Source organism: Podarcis filfolensis (genome assembly GCF_964270895.1).
Source record: "Podarcis filfolensis genome assembly, chromosome: 10".
NCBI lineage: Eukaryota > Metazoa > Chordata > Lepidosauria > Squamata > Lacertidae > Podarcis > Podarcis filfolensis.
In genome coordinates, this window is record NC_139612.1 from 5689749 (window position 1) to 5708950 (window position 19202).

At 41.9% G+C, this 19202-nt stretch overlaps 1 protein-coding gene across 20 annotated transcripts in view; it reads left to right on the top strand.

Moving 5' to 3' along the window:
* Positions 1–19202, top strand: part of MAGI2 (membrane associated guanylate kinase, WW and PDZ domain containing 2) — a 593450-nt gene that overhangs the window by 556617 nt on the left and 17631 nt on the right. For all 20 annotated transcript variants that reach the window (XM_083574937.1, XM_083574923.1, XM_083574920.1 and 17 more), the window contains one exon: positions 7813–7951. In XM_083574937.1, the coding sequence (XP_083431063.1) occupies positions 7813–7951 (139 nt within the window). The remainder of the gene's footprint in view (positions 1–7812; positions 7952–19202) is intronic.

Consider the following 19202-nt stretch of genomic DNA (forward strand, 5'->3'; position numbering starts at 1 on the left):
TGAACTAGGAAGCCACTCGCAATTAAGATAGTTCCTGCCTGAAAATTGTGCATTGCCTGTGGTCTGAATCATACATTTAAGTTAATCTGCTTCTAATAAACCTCAAAACTCATGATCTATGTTTAACCATCCTTTGTTTTCTGAAGCAGACTCTGAAGGCATTTGAAGGACCTTATCCTAATTCCCTGCTTCATATATCATTATCCAGTTTTAGCAAAACTGGCATTGGATTCTGACTGCTCTGATAATTCTTGAAACCAAATTGAGCACTAATGCCTTAGTTACACAGCACACAAAAGTGTGGCAAGGCACCAGTTTGCTAGCTTTCCACAAACACTAGTCCCAAGCAGGCTTGTATTGACAAAGAGACATAAATTGGCCAGATTTATTGTATACACAACAAAGAAATGCAAAATGAGTTCCTCTAGGATGCTAAATCTGTTTCAGCTGTGCAGTTGATGCTATCATAAATCAGAAGCAAATAGGTGATCCATTATACAGTATCTTTACACAAACTGAGGACAATTTACAGAATCTATTTCAGGAAAAATAAAAGGGAAGGAACAAGATTGCTGTTATATATGGTTGACTTGATTCTCCAGAACAACTCAGGTTGTCTTGTTAGAAATGTCTTTAGAATCTCATGGGTCAGAGGAAATCTTTAACAGCAGCCACAAAAGAAAGGTCAGCTAATAATCTCAACTTTTAATGTAACTTTTAAAAAAAATGAAATTTCAAACAGAATTGTTTTTGAAACTGCATTGTCTGCTGGAGTTATACACACTGTGGAGAGGATTAGCATGACCATTGGTAAATTATACATTGTTGTTGTTTTAGTCGTGTCTGACGCTTCGTGACCCCATGGACCATAGCACACCAGGCACTCCTGTCTTCCACTGCCTCCCACAGTTTGGTCAAAAATTATACATTCGTGTTCTGGAATGAGTTCTTTAAATTATAGCTCTCATCTAAGATGCTGCACAACATTCATGCTTTAAGGCTTCTGCCATTAGAATATCACAGGCAGTTGTAACCTTTTAAATATTTTCAATTGTAATCTAGAAAACACTGCTGCCTCACATTAGGGGAGAGCAGCGCACAGGCTCTCGAAAAATTAGTGCAACGTGCTCCATACCATAGAAATAAGGGGGAATTGTAATGATATGCTATAGCTCTAAATATCCTACCTGGAGACTAGGCCTTTGCGCCAATTTATAAAAACAGAACATGATTCCCAGTGAGACAAATGAGAAGCTCTTTGTGACAAAGAGCAAAGGCCTGGCAAGCAGAGAAAACAGTGAGAGGTATCATTATGCCACACAGCTGTATGGATGTCAGCTCTGTACCCATGCGCTGTACTCTCCATCCCATGCACAGGAGCTGACTGGACTGGCGGCTGACTCTTCCTTCAACACTGGCAATGGGGTAGCATCGCCTACCTGTACCAAAGGGCAGTTTAGGATATTCCTGGCAGGTCATGGGACACACAGCTCTAATCTCTCCAGCTAAGGGCAATGGCCAGTGGCCCAAGAGGAGCTTCCACAGCTCCCCACTCTATCAGCCACCTGAGGTGACTGCCTCACTCTGCCTAATGGTAGGGCTGACCCTGCTCAGTAAGAAAAAAAATGTCTGGGGAAGAGAAGGTTGTGTGCAGATCTTGTCTGGGATCAGGAATTTAGGTGGTGTTGCCCTTGAAGACAATTCAGAAACTTCAGCTTGGCAGAATACAGTGGCCAGAATCCTGATTTGGATTCCATTTAGAACTCAGTTTGTTTCTGGATTAAATTTAAGGTGCTCACACTAGTGAGCCCCAGATATCTGAAAGACCACTTCCTTGTGTCAGGGACTGGCTGGCTGAAGAGGAGTGGTGGGGGGCAGCAGCCAGGAAGACCCCTAGGGAAGCCTCAGAAGAGGTAGGCTTGGAGCCAGGGGAGTGGGGCATGAGGACAGGTCAGAGGGAGGGAGGGGAGGGGAGGAATGGCTGGAGGCTGGAAGATGCGAGCAGATGTGAGCGAGCAAGAAGAGCCAGGTGCAGAAAGCAAGGCAGGCTTTGCTGATGAAACGGGAAGAGAGGACAGCATCTGCAGAAGTAGCCCAGGAGCTTGCTGTTCCTACTGAACTGAGCAGAGAGGGCTGCGCATGTAGCAGAACAAAGGGCACAGAGTTTAAGTTTAGCTTAAGTTTTCAGCTGTAGTTTAAGGCTGAGGCGTAGATGGGGTCATAGGAGGACGTAGAGGAACTGGCAACTGCACAGTGGAAGCAAGTTTGGTTGGTAGGCAGTGCCGAGCTGTTAGCCATGTTCCTAAATGAAGTATTACTGAGCTTGTGTTGGTTAGGGATGCCATATTTCAAGAAATGAAAATCCAGACACAAAAGTTGTTAGCTATTTTTTGGGATATTCGACAAAAATTCAACACTTCCAATATCTTAGGAGGATACTGGTTAAATTTGGACAGCTGTATAAAAATGAACATCTAAAAATTAACTATGATAAAACCAAGGACACTGCAAGAGGACTACCAAATCCATGTAGACTCTAGACGGTCACACCCTTGAGCAAGTACCCAGATTTAAATATCTGGGATTACTTATCGATGGGAAGTCAGCATGGAAACCCCATCTGGAAGCAATTACGCTAATATCTGGCCGTTCTCCTGGGCTGCTATATAGGTTCTTCCATTCAAAGGGTGGGCAGTTAATCAACCCAGTTATTAACCCATTGGCATGATCCAGCAGGGGTTGTCCAACATTCTTATGGCTTGCTTGAGGCCACCTAATAAGTGAATGGCTAGAGCAAAAACTGAGCTGAGGAACTCTCTCAGCTCCCATCTGTTATGCTACACCTGCCACCAATGGCAGCAGCCTGTGCATTGGATCTGCTGTTACGAGGGCTGCTTTAATGAGTTAACTTTCACCGAGAGAGGGGCTTTCAGCTCAGGAGAGAGGGAGCCCCATGCTGTGGGGGAACTTCCACAATGCAGGGCCCTTCCCAGGCTGCTTCTTTCTATCAGAAGGAAGGATGAAAAAAGTAATAAGATATTGAATATTTAATTTGGAAGCTACAATGCACGTATAAATAGGAGATGTCACTTTCCATAGGGTAATTAGTCTCTTTCAAGAGGTTTAATTATAAAATGCATTAAGGAGATGGCAGACAGCAGTGCCCTTTGTGCACAATCATCGGGGGCTGTTTTTACCATTAAAATTCCCCACTTAACGCAGGTTGAAAGCCCGCACATGCAATTACCTTCATTTCTGGTGCAGCAGGGAAGCAGCACACCTGTAATGAGGTTTTTTTGTTGGCAGAGGCCTGCTCATTCAAGAATGGCACAGCAGGCAACTTGCTTTAAGTTAGGCAACTGTAATTGCTTTGACACGTCATAAACCAACCGTGCACGTCGACTGAAAATATTTACTAACCTGCTAAGCACATCTAGTAACCTGCGTTCATCAAAAGGCCCAATTAATGCCTGTCTTTCCCACTGACCCCACCACAATTCAGCTCTTTCCTCAGTATTCCTTCGATTCCAATTCCTAGATCTTTATTCTGTTGCCAATTTTCCAGCCTCTCACAGGGAAGTTGGTCAGAGCCATGGTTCCTCTGGCTCATTATTGCCTGCCTGGCTGACATAGGCTCCCCAAGGTTCATTCTCTTGGAGTTCCTGAGGAGTGAACCTTCCCTCCTCCAGGAATACTTCACACAATACGTTTCCTCATTGTAAAATGATTCATGCACGTACACAGAGCAAAACGTGTGGTGGGAAGAAAGTGAAGTGTTTCTCCCTCTCCCATATTACTAGAACCAGGTTATCCATTAATGAAGCTGTGTTTTGGAAGATTCAGGACAGACAAGATGGAGTTCCTCACACAGCACAGAGTTGACAATGGAATTTGCTCCCACAAGATGAAGCAATGGCTGCCAACTTGAATGGCTTTGAGAGAGGATTAGGCAAAGTCATGGAGGATCGGGCTTTGCATGGCTACCAGCCATGATGTCTCGGTCCTACGACCACGGTTGGAGACAGTGTGCCTCTGAGCACCAGATGCTGGGAATCACAAGCGGAGAGGGTGCTGTTGCGCTCAGGTCCATCTTCTGGGCTTCCCATAAGCATCTCGTTGGCCATTGTGAGAACAGGATGCTGGACTGGGTGGACTTATGGCCTGATCCAGCAGCCTGGTTCTTCTAAAGGCAGCCTCTACAAACCGTACAGCTGTACAAAGTCATTGCAGGATCTTTCCACGCCCCTCTAAAAATAATTTATTAGATTTGTATACTGCTCTTCATCTGAAGATCAAAGAGTGGTTCACAACATAAAAATACAAAGTGAAAACACAAAATACATAAAAAAGCAAAACAAACCAAGAACCCCACTCCCACATACATACCCAAAAGGCCACAGAATGTTATTCAGCCAAAGGCCTGGTTGAATGAAAAATGTATTTGCCTGGCAGCTAAATACATGAAATGAAGGCGCCAGGTGAGCCTCTCTGAGGAGAGCATTTCACAAACCGGGAGCCACTGGTCTGTTCTCATTTTGCCACCCTCTAGACCTCTCATAGAAGAGATGCCTCAGAGGATTATCACAGGGTCAGTTCCAATGGGCAGAGGCATTCTTTGAGGTATTGCAGTCCTAAGTGTAATATGCTCAAATCCCAATGAGCAACCAGACCAGCTATTCTTCCTCGCCCCCTGCCACCAAAAGAAATGCCTGCCCTTGCATCTCACGTAGTACTGTAGTGCCAAACCAGAATCCTAAGGACAAAGCAACCAGAAAGGCAGTTCTGCTGGATCAATATAGATACGCTTATCTGGGGGAACCTGATGTGTCAAAGAAAATAATAGAGCTATTTATTGGGAGAAATATAGTAGGAAGTTTATTAATGATTTACCTGCTAAATAGAGGGTTAAAAGAAAAAAAGTACATACAAATGTTGCATACATCTGAGTCTCTTTATTTTAATGGTTTTTAAAAGCTTTACAATTTTATTTGTAATTAACCTATCAATAAAAATGTCACTTAGATGCTCCCTAGGAATATTATCTCCTCATTATTGTCACAAAACAGGCCGCTCAATTTCATAGCTCAGTTGTTCTAGAGCCTGGCTGGAGAATCTGAATTAATCTGAACTGAAATGACTTTTTCTTTAAAGCAACACTCTCTCCTGCTTTCATAAATATAAAAGAAAAGAGTAATTAAGATGCAACTTACAATGGATCAAAAATGCAAACGAAGTTTTTGTGTGGGGGTGTGACACGAACACTGTGTTCTGATGAAAGCCTGCATTTTATTTTTGGGGTGTGCCGATATCAAGCAGCTAGGTACATTAGTGGCTCGGCAAGGCATCTCCCGCTGTGCCTTCCTCTTCTCTTGCATCTCCACCCCAAATATCATTGCAGATCCTTGGCTCCCAGCCCCCTTGCCACCCAAGCCTTCCCTTTCCTAGATATTCCTCCCTGAAACAACACACGTTTCCCCCACTTCCCAATAAATATTCCATGCATATGCAATGTAAAAGATACAGCCAAACATTAGGCAGGTTTGTGCAATAATTTAGAGGTTATTATAGCAGTTTAACGTCCTCTACTCTCCATCTTAACGGATTGTCCCAGAGTGAGCCATAGATAGCTAGTGCTGAGGGAACAACACTGTCCTTTCCAGTGTGCAGAATAAACATGTACTGTACCATAATGTGTCAAAATCATCCTTGCTCTTTGTGTTCCTTAGCACTCTTAAGATGCTGGGTTAGTTTCTCTGTAAGATTCTTCCACAATCTATTCAACCATGCCTCTATAGACTCAAGGTTGTAGCTGTTTTCCATTAGTTTTCCATATTCCTCTAGCTGCAGACATTAAAAAGTTTAGAAAGCACTTAAACATCAATGCTAACATACAGATCCAGCTCCAATCCGATGGGGCAGGGTAAGGTAGCTTCATTTGGGGGGGGCGGGGTGGAGTGAGAGAGAGTGTGTGTGTGTATAAATCATTCATATTCAAACATGACTTAGATTTCCACCCAAGTCTGAGTTGATTTTCAGATGCCTCCCATAGTGAGAATTGTCTCCATGCTCTCAGGGAGAGCTCTCCCCATGCTGAGCTATTGCAGAGCAGGTGTGTTGCTCTGGTATTGATAAATGTGCTTATTTAATCTGCTCAGCCATGTGTCCTGCTCTCCAGCAGCTCTACTTGTTTAGAAAATCCCATCTAGGTTTTATGACATTCTGTGCTGCAGTGATCAAATGTCCCAACAAAATGAGCTGCGGTTTTCTTTAGCTGGAAAGCACTGATAGTCGACTGTTGTTCGGTTGATACTGTGCTTCTTTGACGGAGCCCACATGCTCTTGTTCATGTGGGTGATAACCTCTGGCCCATCAAGACGCAGGAAAACAGACAGCTGTGGGGTTTAGGGAGCCCTGGAGTCGCATTGGCCGTTCTTATCAATGTAGCTTGTTTGACAAATCAAGATACTCGTTCATGGGGACTACTTTCTAACATGTTTCTCAAAAGAAACACAGGCAGAGCAGTTATAAATAAAGAGTGCACATATGGCATAAAAGAAGCAGCTTGTGACCTAGGTAAGAATTATGCTGAAGTTAAAAAAAGAAGGCCAGCTTATTGATTTGCTATCTTATATATTTCTATTCCGCTTTCAGGGTGCCTGCAAGGCAGCTCATAGGCTAACAGCAATCCAAAACAGTAGGAACAGCAATAAAATAGCACAAAACATAAAAAGATATTAACAGTAATAACAGCAGCAAATAAGAATCTGCTAAACCAGGGAGTTAATTTAACTTGGGTTCAAATTTGCACTTTTGCCATCTGGTGGGTCAGGGAGCAAATACCTGACTCAAGATTATAACTGAAGCCATTCATTCAGTGTACTGATATAGATTGCTTCTTTCAAAGAATAATATCTTCATATAAAAAATAAGATGAGCGCTGAAGACACAGCGATGTAAAGGAAAATGCCGTACATTCTTCAGAAAATAATGATGGATTAAGAATGGCATAAGAATAGTGTTGTAATTACAGTGACAAAGCAATCAATAGGGTTGCTATTTCCTACCCTAACTGAAGATTAGGCCTCCTCCTCACTTTTGCCAGGCAACATACTTTTCAAAAAGAATGTCTTAAGTGCCCTATCATTTGCTAGGATTTGATTTTCTTTTAGAGCTGGGGCACAAACCATCCCATGTTAAGCACTCTTCATTCTCATTGATTTCAGGACAAGAAAGTTAAGCACATGTTTAATTCCATCACGAAAACAAATGGGGTTTAAATAATGGGCTGACTTTGCTACGTTGTGCCGTTGTTGTTGCTTATTTTACTTTTATTCCATATCTTCTCCTGGGAAATGTGAAAGCCTAAAATTACATGGAGAGCCTTCAGTTTCAGACCACTTTGGCCCACTGGGGCCAAAGAGCAGCTCTGAACAGGCCCATCCTGTTCCCAGGACTGAGGACCTTCAGAATTCCCCAGCTGCTCAGGATATGCAGCAAAATGGTTCTTGTTAAACTCTATCATTACCCATTACTACAGTTCTGTTTCTTAGGTCCTGAGCATCTGTACAAGTTACGGTCTGAACTAAATGTGGCTTATGGGTCAGGGAGGAGAGAGACCCTAGGATATGACTGAGGTTAATGTTACCTTCATCTTTAATTCAAGGCAGGAGGAAAAAATATGTTAAGGTATCTAGTACATCCAAATGCATTAAACGAATGATATGTGAATGACACTGTATGTTTATGTGTTTTCAAAATTAAATGCTTCATTTCCCTTCGTCTAACTTGGCACCCTTTTTTTTTGTCTGGCAGGTGGGGGATCAAATAATTGAAATTAATGGGGAAAGCACAAGGGACATGACACACGCCAGAGCAATAGAACTAATCAAATCTGGCGGCAGGAGAGTGCGGTTGCTACTGAAACGTGGAACCGGGCAGGTCCCAGAATATGGTGGGTTTTCATTTTTATTAGTATCAATCTGTGGTTCATTTGTCTTGAAAATTGCATCTGTTCAGTGCTATGTGTCAATTGCAAATGTGTCAAATCAGTACCGCATCCCTCTGGAAGTACATGCCATAATGCGTAGTTAAATCGCTGTATGCCTTTTGTAGATACCTACCAGCAGCAGAGGTAGAATTGCATTATTCCCAGCTACAACATGGCCCAAAAGACCCATTAGATGCAATACTTGACAGGGGAAGAGATGCTATAAACTCATAAGGAGAGTATCATCAATGATTTTCAGGTAGCTCTCTTCATATACACGCTGCCTAAACTTGTTGGGGAGAAGTACATAATTCAATTGCTAATGGAAATAACAAACATTTGTGAATACTATCATCAAAATAGATTTCCAGAGTGTGCATTTTCTTTTTCTATTGATATCTATTTTGAATTAGTTGCCAATTTTGCTGCTTTTTGATCAGTTTCATTTGTGTGCAGTGGGGGGAGGTTAAAAATGCTTTCATAGTAGTGGTTTTAATGAGCTTTTAACTGTTTGTTTACAATTTTGTGGGAAATTGCAAGCTGTTTGGGGAACCTAATAGACTAGAAAACAGGAACACAACACAAGTTATAAAAAAGTATAAACATGCATAATATATCGTTAAGATTGCCCAGCCTTGTTTGTTTCTGTATCCATGCAAAAATGCAAAAGAGCTGCACTAGCCAGAGGAACTAGGCAGGGGTCGAGAGCTTCACAGATCATGGGAGGCTTTGCTAAGCATTCTAGATGTCACTAGTCCTCATTTCCAAGTCCCAGGTTTGAAAGGTGGAGTCAGGGTACCTGGAGGGTTGGACTGTAAGGACTGTGTCCCTGGGATATTGCCCTGTGGGCCATGGAATAGATCCAGCTTTAAAGATACAGTTCCAATGGCGGAGCCTTCCTGCCCAATTCTGCCAGCTCCTCCAAAGCCTTGGTCCAGTCAAAGCTCTGACATGGGAAGAGCCCAAAAGGGCATTCTGGGAAGCAGCTTAGATCCAAATGAATCCCCAGTTGGGGAGATATTTAGTTATTCTTCTAAACAACTCCATTTTCACCACCACCCAGTTAACTAGAGCCTGGCAGCACTTTCCGTAAAGGAAGTAGAATTGCATGTGTATTTCCTTAAGATTTTGCTGTAAAATTCACTGAAGATTATAGGCTGAGAGGGACTAATTATATAAACATAGTACAAAGAATGTAATCTCCATGTTGTCTCTGGGAATGCAGTATTTGGGCAGAAAGAAATAAAAGATTCTGTTACTAATCCAGAGGAGTTGGGAACAGGAAATCCCAAATGTAGCCTGATCATGCCCAGTCATTCATGGATTTGATCAGGATATCTCTACGGGAGGAAAAGCTTTGATTAATGCTCTGGCAGTGGAGTTGCCTTCACAGAAGGATGCACCAGCTAATAGCTTAAGGAAAATGGATGTTGCCTATCTACCTCATATCTCAAAACCTGTTTATTGAGGATAATAATGGCTAGAGGAACCGAAATCTTCACAAGGGAGAATGAACACTCTTCTCTGAGTTGGGGGTGGGGAATCAACATTATAACAAATGGCTTCAAAGCAAATAACTAGGGGAATGGCAAGACATCTTTAAAATACATGAAGCTGCAGGCTTGCTGTATATGTGTGTATACCCAATTCATGTAATTCATTCAGTCAATTGAGTGTGCATCTACCGGTATATAGATGCCTGCAGATTCTGCCCACATCACAGTTGGTAGGCATTGCCACATACCTGGTGGCAAGTTCACACAAGATTCCAGTATAACTCCACACATGAGATTGCTTTACTGCCTAAAAGGTGATACTGTTTTGATTTTACAGGATTGTTTATTAATAGTTTATTTTTGCTTACTCATTGTGGGGAAGTTTAATATTGTAATCTGGTTTCCGATAGACCTGCCCAGAAAAGCAGCTTTAAAATGTTAAATAAAGAAATGCCCTCTACGTCAGTGTGTGATCTGGCCCTTAGCTCTAAAACAAAACAAGATGGCAGCCCACAGAAAAACTATCCGTTCAGTACACGCTGAATTGGAGTAATTATTAGCTACCTTCCTTCATTTGTTTAACTTTGAAATGGCTGCCTGCCTCCCAGTTTGCATAAACGCACTTAGAATTCAACGTGGCATCTTCCCAGATTCAATTTCAGCCTCCCAAAATTTCATTTCATTTTGGTAGCTGACTTCTGTGGCTGAGTCCTTATCTTGTTTTTCAGAAGGTAGTTCAATTTTCCAGCTAATGTGGAGTTTTCTGAGATGCACTGCAGTGCAAAATGCCCTAATTAAAGGCTCTTAGGCTTGATCAGGAATTAGAAATAGTATCCAGGGCCAACAACTAATGTATTTTTAGCTTTATACTCGAAAAATAAAGTGCTGCTGTTCAGTGTCCACCAAAAAGGGCATGTAAATTTTGTAGCATGTTTAAATCAAAACAGGCAGGGAGCAGTTAAAAGCATTGTCATATTTATTCTTTAAAATATATTCCATTTTCCAGGGAAACTCAAGACATCTAAGTGATTAAATGGTCACAACACACACAAACACATACATAGGGGAATTTGGTAGAAGAAAGAGGTGCTGGGACTCTTATGTTTATAAAAGTGTCATGGCTACTAGCCCAACATGGCTGCTGGAGGCCATTGCAAAATAACCTGCTTTTTCAGCTTTTCTACATTCAGAAACAGTTGCAGTAACGATACAGATAAACTCTCTTCTCCCCCCCCCCTCATTTTTCTTGCTAATGCCTAGGCCATTGGACTATGGCTCCCATCAGCGCTGGCTAGCAGTTTAAACCCCCAACCTTCCTCCTGTCCACTTCCAAGTCCCCTGACTTTAATCCAGCCCACACAGCTGCTTGTGAATCACCAAGCGAAAGGCTCCTCGCTCACTCTGGCTGCCAGGTGCTTCAGTTTCGGTGTTTTTGCAGCTTCTGGGCAGGCAACGCAACTCAGAGGTTGGTGAAGCTTGTCAGAGGCTCCATTCTGCTTGGTGAATCAGAAGTCATACGGGCCTGTCCAAACCCACATTGCCTTCCAGAAACAGCCCCCACCCACCATGTCTCCCAAAGCACATCCATAGCAGGCCCTTACTCAGACTTCCTCTGAGTACAGGAGTCATATATTGATTTTTAAAAATTCCACCAAAAGCCTCATCCAACTCACACACTCTCATATTAATGTTGCACTATTTATTTATTTTTTGGTCTGTATATTTATTTTGAATTGTTGTTGGTGCTGTTGCTCATGGTGGTGTTTTCATTACTGAATCGTTTTGGGAGGGGGAGTTGTCACCTTTTACTTGTCCCCAGTTTAATGGGGGGGGGTTAATGACAAGGCAGAGTGTAGACGATACACTGGCATACAGGCGGCCGACTCTAAACCACCACAATAAAGCAAATATCACATTAAAGTGAGTCACTTTTTTGTTTTGTTTCTCAGTGCATATAAAAGTTATGTTTGCAGCTACTGTGGTCTATTAAGACAGGCCCCCCTGGCTGCAGGGGTGGAAGGGGGAAAACCTGGCTCCGGGCCAAGCCATGACCCCCTTCCCATGGCCAGAAAAGGGGTGGTGGGTGGCTGCTTGCAGCTGCACCCATGTCCTCGTAAGGAGCAATATCTGTGAGGTGCAATAAAGCAAAGGCAATAAAAATGAGGTCTGCCTATATTAGATATCCCATTTACACTCAACCTTTTATGAAAGAATGCCCAAGGCAGCAAACAACAGCAGAAAATAACCGGCCCACATAACATAATAAGCAGTAATACAGTGAAGCCATATAAAAACCAGGTGTGAATTAACAAGTCGATTTTAAAAAGGTTGCCAGTTTTAAAATGTTAAATTAAAAATACAGATTAAAACACAGCAGCAGAGAACAACAAATCCACTCACAAGGCCAAATGGCTGCTTAAATAATGAAGGTTTTTACCTGTCCAGCCATCAACAAGGGGACTGGATGTTCTTAGGGAGGAAGTTCCAAAGAGACCTCCTGTAATTTGTCTCGGTCAACAGACTGGCTACAGCTTTCTGAACCAGCCAAAAGTCCCTAGTCTTTAAAAGTAGCTCCACATCAAGCATAATGTAACAATCCACGCTTCCTCAACCTCAGCCCTCCAGATGTTTTTGGCCTACAACTCCCATGATCCTTGCTAGCAAGACCAGTGGTCAGGGATGATGGGAATTGTACTCTCAAAACATCTGGGGGGCTGTGGTTGAGGAAGCCTGTAATAATCCAAATACCTAACACACCTGGGGATGAGAGCAGTTGGCATGCAAATCTCTGCTGAGCAAAATTGCTTCTGACCACCACCCCAACCTAGGTGGATTTATGAATTAGCCCCAAACTGCAGGCCTGATTTTAAATTAAAAAAAATAGCCCATATAAGTAAGCCTTGATGCTATAACGGGGTTTTCGTAGGACTCAGTGGGACCCTCCTACTGCCCTTCTCCTCCTTGGTACACAGGTGCAAGTTCAGCTTGCCAGTCATGGCCCCGAAGAGGAGGCTGAAGCGGCACATTCTCTGCTAGCTTGTACAGCCCTTTCTCTCCTCTCCAGAGCGACAGCTGCCAAAGAAATTTTGGCCAGAAATGGCATGTCTTGATCGTTAGGTCTCTGCAGAGGAGAAGAGAGCTGACAAGTTAAGCAGGAAATGTGTTAGCACTGCATTATGCGCAATAAGTGGCATTCTATGCATCCTTCCCCTTTGTGTGCACACTGGAGGGATCGTACGCAGTCATTAATGCAACTCAGAAACAGGTCCATCAGTACCACCTAATCTCAAGTCAGTTTGGGGTTTCCTTCACACTTTAAATTTGTTCTGATTTAGGATGGTTTTACAAATCGCCTCAAGATTTATCTCATATTTCTTTAGGATCTGCTTCTCAAATATGTCTGTAGAATACTTCATTCTTTCACTAATATTAACCGCCTGCATGCCTCTTTGTCTGACTTTTATTAGAAAAAATAAATTGGCTGTTACTTGTAAGCAACCTGCTCAGCTGTTCTAATAAGCTAAGAATTCTTTGCAATGATAATAATAATAATAAATAATAATAATAATAATATGTCTTGATGTCACTGGTTCTGTTAATTCTAATGATTGGTCCTAGGCTGTTCCTCCCCTTCCTTTAGGAATGGTATCTTCCAGCCTCTCCATGTGCATGAAAAGTGACAAGCATGGCTCTCCTTATTTCTACTTATTGGGCCATCCTAAAGACACGGTGTGTAAACTCTGCATGCATATTTATTGTTCTCTAATATGCTTTCATTTTACAGAATTGTTTTAACTGAGTCTTTGACAAGTTTTCTCTTACAACTTAACTTGTTTGGTGCCTCTGTTAATTCTACAATCTCCTTGAAATTGAAAATATTTTTAAAAGCAAGATCAAAGTACATATTTTTAACACAAAGCCTTGGACATATATTTTGATTCGATAGATAGGGCTTTCTTTAACCCTGTTATTTCCGCAACATCCCTGTATTTCAGGATTTTATATATACTCATAAAGTTCATAAAGAATGCAAGGGAATCTCAACAACATCCTAAGGTGGCAATCCTACGTATAGTTAGCATATACATATAGCTTCATTGACTCATTGACACATTTGGAATTTTCAAAAAGGGCTCTGGGCGCCACCATAAAATTGCTGTCACAATGGCTTTGCCAGTCACAAAATGGCTGCCGCTGGAGGCATGCACAGAAACAAATGGTTGGCCCTACCCCTCACTTGCACATTCTGTGCCTGGGTTTCTTTGAGATTGGGAGAGACACATGGTAGAGGGAGAAAACACAAATCCCAGAAAGTAGGGTGGCAACCAAGCATAGATTTCTCCCCAACCCAGATAGAAGGGGGAAACCAAAAACAAATATTGATTCTCCCCCCTCCAAAAAAAACAGAGGAGGAGGAGGAGGAAAATAGCAATCGCACATACTTTGACCCTTACCTTTTGGGTCACCCCACTCCTTTTCCTCCACCTCTCCCATTTGGTCCCCGCCCCCAAATATCTTTTTTCTCTGTCTCCCCATCACCTTGCTTTCTGCTTGCGTGCAGATCGCAACTTAGAAAACTAGATAGCAGAAGAAGGAAGTGGGAAAGAGAGACACTGTTTCCCCTTCTTCTCTCAACTGTAATTTCCAAGGCTGAGATGGTTCATTTCTCACTCCCTATGAGAAGGTGGTGGTAACCCCTAGCAAAATGGGAGCACAGAGGCTTCACAGGCAATGGGAAGGCCTTCAGGAGTGGCATTGCACCTGCACATGCCACAGTGAGGACACTCGTGCTAAAACATGGGTTAGTGTTAGGTGCATAAGCAGCAGAGAGCCTTGGGTTCACATATAACACATATATAATGTTTCTCATTACATCCAGACTTGGAGGACCTCTGGTTAGTTCAAACTAGCCAGAGTTCCCACAGTTCATGAAAAATGAGGCTCCCTAAGGCTCTTAGTATACTAAAGTAAAGCATAGTTTGGTATTACATCCCAAAGCACAATTAATTTTCAAATGAACATAAGTTGCCTTCCACAAGCAGTGTTTGTGTGGGGATACAACTTTGAACTATGTAAATTTCACCCCCTACTAAGTTTCTTAGGAATCTTGTGGTCCAATTCTATGCATGTTTACTCAGTGATAAGTCACCCATGTGCACGTAGAGAGGATTGCAACCTAACTTAGATTGCCTCAATTGGCTCTTTTTTGCTCAAATTCCTCTCTACTTCCCCATACCTAAAATGTTTGTATCATTTTGTCATGCTTTGCTGATGTCCAGTGTAGTACTTCGTATATGTAATACAACTCCCATGATGCATCTCATGTTTAGAATCATGATGGAACCTTCACTGCTTTCATAAAAAGAATGCAAGATGCTTTTGTATAAACTAAGAAATACCTTTTTAAAAAATCTTTTACCAGTAGGTCACATTCATTGCTCATCTCTCACCTTTACAGTGAAAAGGTGAGAAACCTTAATAAAACCTGATGAACTCTAGCTGACAGAGTTAAGGCTGCACTCCTATTCATGCGTATTTGGGAGTAAATCCCATTCAGTTCAGCAGGACTGAGTATAGGAGTGCAGTCTTTAATTTCCCATAGAAAATAATGAGGAGCCTACAAGTGGCTTGTGCTGATCGAGTTTCCCCATCATAAAACAAAAGGCATGAATCCTTCATGAAAGACAGGACAACATACAAAATATAGCAGTCCATTATCGTTCTAAGCACTGTATTCTACAGTGTTTTGTTTATGCAGTTCATTTGAAATGTAGTTTGACAGGGTGTTGGCAGAACAATATACTGGGGGGTGTGCAAGCTCACTTTCATCCTTTAATTAAGAGGTCAAAATAAAGCACTTTCTGCTTGGGTGAATTTTTCAGTCTACCCAAGTTTTTCAGAATGAATTTTTCCTGTTCTTGAATAGCTAACACTGATGGCTTTCGGATGTGCCTAGCTTTGAATTCGCACGTACAAAAGGCATGGAGCCAAATATTCTCTATCCCATCACTCGTTTCCATGCTCATCAGAGAAACCACAAAGAAACGGTGGTTTCGGAGTTCAGCTCCCTAACCAAAACCAAGTACTTTTTAAAAATGGCACAGCATTGCAATTTATTTAGTTTAAGGATTGGCAGTTTATTCACAACATTTTTAAGTTCCAGCTGCATAGTCAGTATCTGTGTACAAAACTTGGGCAACATCCGAAATAATCACTTCATAACATGAAGGTATTGAGGCCAATCCAACAGAATTAGTTGTGCACAATTAAAAGCTTAAGCCCTTATATTTCAATGGAAAATAAGCACAATTCATATTTACTTGCTTGTCTACAATAGCTTTACCTTCATTGTGCAAAAAGATCATTTCAAACTGTGAATTCTTGACTTCATTATTAACTTTTTCTAAACGGTGAAAACTAAAGTGCAAAATTACCATATTTTTCTGTCTATAAGATGCCCCCATGTATAAGATGCCCCCTATTTTGGGGGACTCCGATTTAAGAAAATGGGGGGAGATACTATCCGTGTATAAGACGAGCCCAGATTCTGAACATTATTTTAGAGTAAAAAACCATAGTCTTATACATGGAAAAGTACTGTAAATGTGCAAGTCCTATTAATTTAGTCAGACAACTATTTCTGCTGAATTGTGCTGACAAAAATTATTTTCAAACTCATTAGAAACTATTATCAACTCTTACGCTTAAAATAATAATAATACACCACTCTTGATAACAAAGTCCACTTGCATGGCTGCAATCCAGAAACCATTCAAGATCAAGAGTAAAAAGATTTCTGATTTGTTTTACCTGTTTAAAACAGCACAGCAAATGGTTCAGAATGAATGGAAATAAGTTCCGTTTGGTGCCATCAATGTATGTTTATTTTCCAGTCTCCAGTAAATTATTACAGTTACCATGACAAACGCATGTCAAAATAATATAACCTGTTCACAAGTTTTTGAAAGGCCAAATCATTGCAACGTAATGTGATCATGGTTCTCTTAACATCTTTTTTTGTGTGTGCGCCAATAAAAGGAGTTCTACCGCTCCTCACGCCCTTCATCAAGCATACAGGCTGGATTAACCATTATGCTAAGTACCCTTACAGAGTGGAGCTCTAAATAATCTGAGGGCCTTGTTATGGTTGAGATCTATCTGAACGTTCAGAGGGTGTGTATCCTGCTTTTATCATCTGAAGAAGGTGCCCACATAACCCCAAAGCTTCCTTCTTTACCACAATTAGCTGAATCAAAGAAGCTGACTCCGTCATCTGGACTACTTTGAACCATTTAATTTCTTGGGACTGGCATTGCAATCACAGATGTAATTACTCTTTCCTCTGCGTTGGAGTGTTTTAAAATTCCTCCCACAGCACCGTTTTTATCAATAGAGCATGAGCTTCCGTGAGCAATTACCCTACTTCACCAGATGCTGGACTGGAACTGTAGGCCACAAGTCAGAGAAATCAGTTAATGGGGTGTTTACACTAAAGTCTTCTTCGGTTTCTAAAAGGTCTATTACCTCCTCAGTGAACAATGCATTTGAGAATACCTGGTAAAAGGCAGTCAGAAATTATTCTCATAGCTTTTAGAATGTCAGAAAAGGCCTTAATTAGATTCTGTTTCACATGGTCACATTCTTGAATAAGTTCTGCTCCCCTAAGTTGTTGTTGTTGTTGTTGTTGTATATTTATACCCTGACATCTTCTCTGATGAGACTCAGGTTCTGTATGTCCAACAGAATTTCCCTTCCAAATATGGCTGCACTGAGGTCTCTGGTGGAGGGTCTGAGGAATTTACGTGTTTGTTTGCTTGTTGCATTTTTATTTTTTTAATGTCAAATTGTGCTTGTTCTTTTTCTCAAATATAGTTCTATCTGCACAATGTGGACTGCTAATAGGCACACTGAGCTAAAAGAACTAGCATGCCCATCCAACATTCTGGGAGGGCAAATTGGGACATGATCTCCCCACTGCTGCTGCCTCCACACCATCCTTGCCCCGGCCACCTTTACACACCACCACTGCTGCCACCGCCCCCCCCATCTCACCACCAAATGCCTTTATCCAGCACCGTCACCCACTGCCCCCCCCCCACGTACGTCAGGAAGCAACACCAGTGGAATAGGAGAGCGTGGAACCAAAAACACACGTCTTTTGGCTCCCGGGCTATTGTGGTACCTGCTTCTGAAATTATGGCAGAGGTGGCAGCGGCAGTGGTGGAGGCCACGGAGGTGGAGAGAGCTAGAACGGGACTTCTGGGATTGGCATCAGAAGTTGGGGTGGCTTCTGTAAATCTGGGGTGCCCTGCTCAAAATGAGGCAATTGCACCATATGCACTAGCGAGATGCAAAGTGGATGAGATCTCCTCCCTGGGAGCAAGCAAGTCCCACTAAGCCATGGTTTATCTTTGCATTATGTGCAAACACAGCTATTCACAACCCTAGCAGAAATGTGGGCATGAATTTCACAGTTGTGCTGTAGATGGTTCTGTTAGGTTAGAACTTGTTGGAGGCTCTTTCATAGCACGTAGTATATTGTAACCATACCACATTCCCAGATGCAAGGACATTAAACCATGAGGACTCAATCTGTCCAGCCTTGGCCCCTGAATAAAATCTATTAACACAGATTTAAAGGGTTGGTTGCAGCAGGAAAGGTGAGGAATAATCTCTTTGCTCCCTTGCTGCGTCTGCATAAGACTTCCTCTTTGTAATATATCTTAGAACCCATTTTCAGATTTGGCTTGTTTTTCTGTGCAAGCCTCTTCCTGAGTACAAGATTAAATGTAGAAATATATTACATGTGCCAGTAGTGTGTGACTGCACTTCATGGCAATTCTCACGATTTCAGGAGCTTCAAAATTGGCTGTTCAAAATTGGACGTGCAAAGAAACATGACCTGGCTTTTGACCATGTGATCTGTTCCTTTGAGGTCAGGTATATGTAAAGTTCTACACACAGTAGATCCCCATGTACACACAGGGATCCAGACCTTGTATCATGGCCTTAAAAACTAAATAAAATAAAAGATTCCAAAATGAACTTTTGGGATTTGCACTCGAGGCCAATTGTCGCTTCGTGCTTTGAAGACACAAACAGATTATTGGCAGCTGCCGCTGTATATAGGCAGACGCATCATGCTAAGCATGTTTGTTTAAAATTTCTGTAGCATTTGTCAGTTTAAAAGGGTTTTAAATTTCCTAGCTCATTTATTCCAGACAAAATCAGGTAGGTTAGATGGAACATGGGGTCAGCTACTCAACAGCTCTTGATCTTCACGGCTGAGTGGCTGTTTGAAGCTGGGTCTTTTGCATGGCTTTAAAATGCAAAAGGGGAGTCTGTCTTCTACCCTCAACCATCTCTGTTTTACCAACAAGGTAAATTCTTTACCTCTGGAAGGAGGGACACCAATGGCTGCTGGACGTCAGAGAAGGATGAATCTATCCATTTTGGTTTCTCTCAGTTTCTCATGCTTCCAGTATCCGCCTTAATTTGCCTTTTTTTAAGTTCTCACAAAAATTTGGCAGCATATTAGTGCTTCTTCTGATGTACATGATTTTGTATGCAGTTTTGCCTAAATATACACATTTTTACCTGTTTATAATGCATTTTTATACACAATTTGTCCTAATATATGCATTTTTGTAGACATTATTTTGTTGGAGGACTGCATTACCAAATTCAGAGAACCATGAAGTTTGAAGGGTAGCTTCCTA